The 5,440-nt window shown below is 50.8% G+C and overlaps 1 protein-coding gene and 1 long non-coding RNA gene across 4 annotated transcripts in view; both read right to left on the bottom strand.

Moving 5' to 3' along the window:
- marf1 (meiosis regulator and mRNA stability factor 1) overlaps positions 1-4,913 on the bottom strand; it is a 20,829-nt gene extending 15,916 nt beyond the window's left edge. For 2 of the 3 annotated variants that reach the window (XM_016509471.1, XM_016509472.1), the window contains exons 1-7: positions 3,212-4,913; positions 2,244-2,702; positions 1,930-2,065; positions 1,624-1,838; positions 1,398-1,515; positions 654-826; positions 14-348 (exon numbers count right to left, since the gene is read on the bottom strand). In XM_016509471.1, the coding sequence (XP_016364957.1) occupies positions 14-348; positions 654-826; positions 1,398-1,515; positions 1,624-1,838; positions 1,930-2,065; positions 2,244-2,702; positions 3,212-3,310 (1,535 nt within the window). In that variant the 5' untranslated portion in view covers positions 3,311-4,913. The remainder of the gene's footprint in view (positions 1-13; positions 349-653; positions 827-1,397; positions 1,516-1,623; positions 1,839-1,929; positions 2,066-2,243; positions 2,703-3,211) is intronic. The other variant, XM_016509473.1, reaches the window with a different exon arrangement.
- A 12-nt stretch (positions 4,914-4,925) lies between these two features.
- The window catches only part of LOC107705936 (uncharacterized), a 5,362-nt gene continuing 4,847 nt past the window's right edge, over positions 4,926-5,440 (bottom strand). Inside the window, exon 3 of the long non-coding RNA XR_001636111.1 lies at positions 4,926-4,986. This is a non-coding gene — a long non-coding RNA (uncharacterized LOC107705936). The remainder of the gene's footprint in view (positions 4,987-5,440) is intronic.

The following is a 5,440-nucleotide window of genomic DNA, read 5'->3' as shown; positions in this document are numbered from 1 at the left end:
CGGGCGCGAGTGAGACGCCCGCCGCAGGCGACGGGGCGAGCGTGGCTTCTCCACGGGCAGGAAGACCGAAGAGGAGGCGGCGGCAGGAGGCCGGCGCTCCTCTTCCTCCTCTGGGCCGTCGGGAGAGAAGGACAGCACGATGCGGTGGCCCAGCACGTCTTCGTTCTCCATGCGCTTGCGGGCGCGCTCTGCTGCCTCGGCGCTGGAGAACCGCAGCACGCCGCAGCCGCCCGACACGCCCAACACCTTCCCTCCACAGTTAGTGGAGAGCCGCTGCAGCCGGTTGGCCACCGCTTTGGCGTCGCGGTGCGTGGGGAGGTGGTGCACAAACAGAAGGCTGAAACTGGGCTGAGGAGCAGACACACAAACAGCACTCTGGGAGATCTGAGATGGTGCTGGAGTTCAGCGTCTAGCCCGCCACTGACAGCTTTAAATTACGGGGTTTTAACTCTCTATGAACTCCATTAAAATCTCAGAGCGTGGAGTCAGACAGTGGACGGCTTTACGATCACATGATTACAACAGCGGCGTCCAAACACACTGTTCTGTCTCCAAACAGAAAAACCAGCCAGCTGTTCTCTGCATTCATCAAATCAGTGTTCACATGTAGGAAAAGCAGTCACGAACAGAGGGAGTGAGGTGTGGCGGCTGACCTGAGATTTGACGACCATCCCGGGAGGCAGGTCCGAGACGAACTCCTCGAAAGCGGCGCACAGGTGCGCATGCTGCAGCAGAGCAGACGAGGCCTGGCTCTTGTGGACCAGAATCACCTGGAATCTGTGGCGATGCCGCAGGTCACTCAGCTCACTGGCGAAATTCACGTCCGCTGCGTGAAGGACAGAGAACGCTGCCATTAGAACAGGTGGATTCAGTTTCGTTTTTTTACATGAGGCCAGCTTACAGAGTTTGTAACTAGTCTGTGTTTGAATCAGTCATAATATTGTCTCTAACCCGTATTAGATAGACGGGCCACTGCTGCTGTTGTGTCTAGTCTATGTGAAACCAGTTTATCACTGTGTGTTTGCTGTCGGTTCAGTCTAGTTTTGACAGGAGCAGCTTAAGCTTTCACACTTTTCCACATATGATGCAAGTTCTTCTGCTGTTCAGGAATAAGTGTCTGTCCCGCTTCCTCCTCATGCCCTCACCGTTACTGAACGGATCACGTTTCTGATGCCGTCTGAATGAGGACGCTCATCTGTGTGACGTCAGAAGTTCAGAACATGAACCTTCTGCAGTGTAGTTTCAATAAATGTTTAGTTTTGCTGGAGGAAGGTGAGCGGATTTATTTTATCTATTATATCAAGCACTTTCATCCAAAGAGATAAAGGACAATCTGATTTGTCATTTAAGCCCATCAAATATTTTGAACCCAGAGTTTTAAGTTTGCAGACACGTACATGAAACAACGATGACTGTGGCGGGAGCGGCGTGTGTCTCTGCGAATCGCCGGAGGCTCTGACGCAGTTTGTCATCTGCTGCATTTTTGGCGGTGGCGTTAATGTGGGCGACGGTCACCTGAGCGGGAACAGAGCAAGCCATGAAGAAACACGCTCTCCTGAAGAGACAGAAGCGCGTGGAGCATCAATCACACGGCAGTGAAACGAATGTAACGCTGGCGCGCACCTGGCAGTTGTTGAGCTCCTGAATAACGGCTTTGTTCTCTTTGTTGATGTCACACACGCAGATGAACTCGGCCTCGCGGTGTCCCTGGAAGAAGCGCTCTCGGAGCCTCTGCACCACGGTCGCCGCCGAGCGGCCGCTGGGAACCGCACAGTTCTCTATGTCCCAGAACACCCCGATGGGCGGCAGCGTCTCCTGCGCGCCAGTCTCCGGAGGACCTGCGGACACAGAGCGGCACTCGTCCAATTCCTGCAGAAAACACACCACAGGCACGACTTACAGCTCGCTAGTCAACATGTTTGTACGGACCGTATTTCTGAGTGGCTTTGCCGAGATGGACGCCCAGCAGACCGTCGGACGATGCGCCCGTCACACCGCAGCCGTTGCACACAGGGACAGGCGGAGGAATGTTCGGCCAAACCTTCTCCGAGTCAACATGTAAACTCTGAAAGCAGAAGAGACTAATGTTAGCGTTCACTGCAGAATCCACGCCAGAGCCCTACCACAGAGTTTTACCCCATTTCTGCCTCGCCCTCTGTCAGTCGAGGCTGTGCTTTACTGAGGAATGAAGGATGTGCTCCCAAAAACACAAGACAACTTGAGCAGCGGTGCGATCCACCAACCTTTCTCCAGCACTCCTGCAAACAGTGAGCGCCCTTCAGGCACGGCGGCGTGCGCCCGACACTCAGGTGCAGAGGGTTAGAGCAGAGGTGAGAGGGTGAGGACGGGTCACCGTGAGGGAAAGGGTGCTGCTGCACTCTGCGGCAGTGACAGACGCCCGGCGGGGCCGGCTTACACAGAGCGCAGGCGTGCAGCGGCCTCAGACTGGCGCAGCAGCTCGCTCCGGAGCCACTCTGAGCCACAGACGAGGGGTGAGGGGGGGTGCGGGTGTTTGTCTGAGAGAGACACAGAGGAAAGCCTCCACCGGCCTCACTAAAACTCTGCTGCAGGTGTATGCTGGCCTCGCAGCGGGAACACACGCTTACGCTGAGGCTGCCTGGCTGAGAGCCGGTGCTGTGGAGGGGAGGAGGAGGGACGTCCTTCAGCTCCAGGACCGGCTTACGGACCTCCATGGAGTCGCTCTGGAGAAACAGAAACACAGAGGCCTTGAGAACACGCTCCATGAGACATGAAACACCACAATGGGACAGAAATGTGCTCGTAAATCACTTTCGCGCTGCAGCAACACAAACACAGCAGCAGGTCTAAACCCTCAGGAGCTCTCAGCAGGTGAGTACAGCAGCGTCACACCTGACCTCCGGTCAGCGAAGACGGACTAAGTCAGAAGAACACCAGCAAAGCCATTCAAATGACGGAAACACACGCAACGGGCCGCCAATCAGTCAAATTAAAGCTAATGACGCTCACATGAGACTCCTATGAGCGGATTCTTTCACACGCTGCTGTTTTCTCCAGTTTTTCTGTCAGTGTTTGTTTGTGTTCGCGCGTCTGCCGTGTTCCGCGCGCTGCCGGTCAGTCGCTGTTTACGGTTTCGTGGAAACATTATCAGACACGAGATACTCATTTGTAACGAATAAAACTGACAATTTAAATGCATTTAATGAGAAATTTTGAATTAAACGCAGCTCACCTTCTCGCGCCGGCCGCAGTGCCTCCAGGCGTCTCCCTGGTTACCAGACTTCCGACTGATCTGTGCCGTAAACCAACGCGGCTGTCGTAAAATGAGCATCGTTTCCACCAGAGCGGAAATGGTTTGCAGCGTTTTTTTTCTGTATATTAAAACATACAATGTGTCTAAAAATGTTTCGTTCTCACATTTTGAATCGAGGCCAGTAATTTACTGTAACAGATAGGAATATATGTCGTGTGACGTGCAAAACTATTCCGTTCAGCATTAAACGATTCTTACTCGGTTCATCTCACATGATTGTTTAATGATCTAATGAGGCAGACTATAGTGGAAATGTCAAATGTTACAGAAGGCCAATAAACTGAATGTTCATGTGTGCGGCTGTAATTAGAGGGGAAGTGTTTATTAAGGATGATGACACACACATGAAGAAAACATTAATGCACATGAAGAACCCAAACAATTATAATTCAATCCTCCACATTACTGTAAATAGCCTTTGTGATGCCATTAAAGCCTTCTAAACTGAACACACAAGCTACAGATGGTTAAATACACATATATAAGGTAAAAATAGAAGACAATTCAAAGCAATAATAAATGTAAAGAGCTCATTTTAAAAAGCTAAAAGGTAAATCTAATGTGATTTATGAGCTCAGTTTACTATATTAATCATCTGGTGCTCAAAAACTGATCACAAACAGCTGCTGAATTACAGCACATCTATACTTTATAACTTCTTTCATGACAGTTGAGAGTTACGGTTAAACGTTAACATGTTATTTGGTGTTTCACATACATGATTTCCAGCAGCTAGTAAAACAGAGCCACCGTCGAGACAAACCAAACGCTCACATCGAAACGAGGATTCAGAAACGCTTCAGTGGCGTCAAATCATGTTGACAGTAAAACAGTTCAGGTTTATATTTAAAAACAACAAAAAAGACAGTTTGAGAAGGATGCCTTAAATACAGGGAATGTGAGCATACACACTAATAATATCCTCCTGTACAATTTAGTTCTAATGAGTCACTGGACTATATATTTCTGAACATACAGAGTGAGATGAAGGAAGCCCGTGACCATCAGTCAGTCGGTGAAATCCGAGCGACAGCTGGAGCTTTGGAGCATGCAGAGGTAGCGCTTCATACAACAGGTGCACACATTTATAACAACGGACAGCAGATGCTGAATTCTAATAGGAGATAAAGAGAAAGTCAGTGATCAGCTGTCCTCTACAGTCTTACAGGTTCAGTAAGTCAAGTAAGACGGTCAACCGTCTGCCGCTCACATGCGTTCATACAGGAAGGCCATCACATCATCTCGAGCGAAGGCCAAACGTCAGTGAAGCGTGTGACTGAGGAGGACGAGGAGTCCTGCAGAGACGGCGCTCACGCTGGCTCGCCGCTGTGGATCCTCTGGTGCCGCTTCAGTTCTCCCGAGCGGAAGAAGTTCTTGCCGCACTGCGTGCAGTGGAAGGGCCTCTCGCCCGTGTGGATGCTCTGGTGGCCCTTGAGCCGCTCCAGCCGGGAGAAGCTCTTGTCGCACTGGTTGCAGTGGTAGGGCTTCTCTCCGGTGTGGATCCTCCGGTGCTCCTTCAGGTGTCCCGACTCGGAGAAGCTCTTCCCGCACTGGAAGCACTGGTAGGGCCGCTCGCCCGTGTGCGTTCTGTGGTGCCGCTTCAGGTCGCCCGATCGGGAGAGACAGGCTTTTGGGGTTCGATCCGCTGCAACAAGCCGTGAGACACTCTCCGGTCTGCTGCTGCAGGTGCTGAGCTGTCAGGAGAGAACGAGACGAGTACACACACAATTAACCGCAGTCCCTTCCAGTTTTAGACACGCATGTTAGAAACACATAAAAGACATTTCAGTGTCAAAATATCATATTCATTCCCATGTTAAAGGGTTAGTTCACCCAAAAATGAAAATTAGCTTGTGTTTTACTCACCCCCGAGGCATCCTAGGTGTATATGACTTTCTTCTTTCAGACGAATCCAGTCGGAGTTATATTAAATATTGTCCTGGCTATTCCAAGCTCTATCATTGCAGTCAGCGGGTGTTGCAGTGCTTGAAGCAGCAGCTCCGGGGGAATGACGTATGAGGTCAGCGTTGCGCAGGGTTAGGGTTAGTTAGTCAGTTGGTTAGTCAGGGTTACGTCATCCTCCCAGAGCTGCTTCTGTGTACAACAGTGAGCGCGCAAGCTACATTAAAGTGATTATTACGTTTTGAA

Source organism: Sinocyclocheilus rhinocerous, unplaced genomic scaffold, assembly GCF_001515625.1.
Source record: "Sinocyclocheilus rhinocerous isolate Xijiao unplaced genomic scaffold, SAMN03320098_v1.1 scaffold1615, whole genome shotgun sequence".
Classification (NCBI taxonomy): domain Eukaryota; kingdom Metazoa; phylum Chordata; class Actinopteri; order Cypriniformes; family Cyprinidae; genus Sinocyclocheilus; species Sinocyclocheilus rhinocerous.
This window is presented reverse-complemented; position numbering and strand designations above follow the sequence as displayed.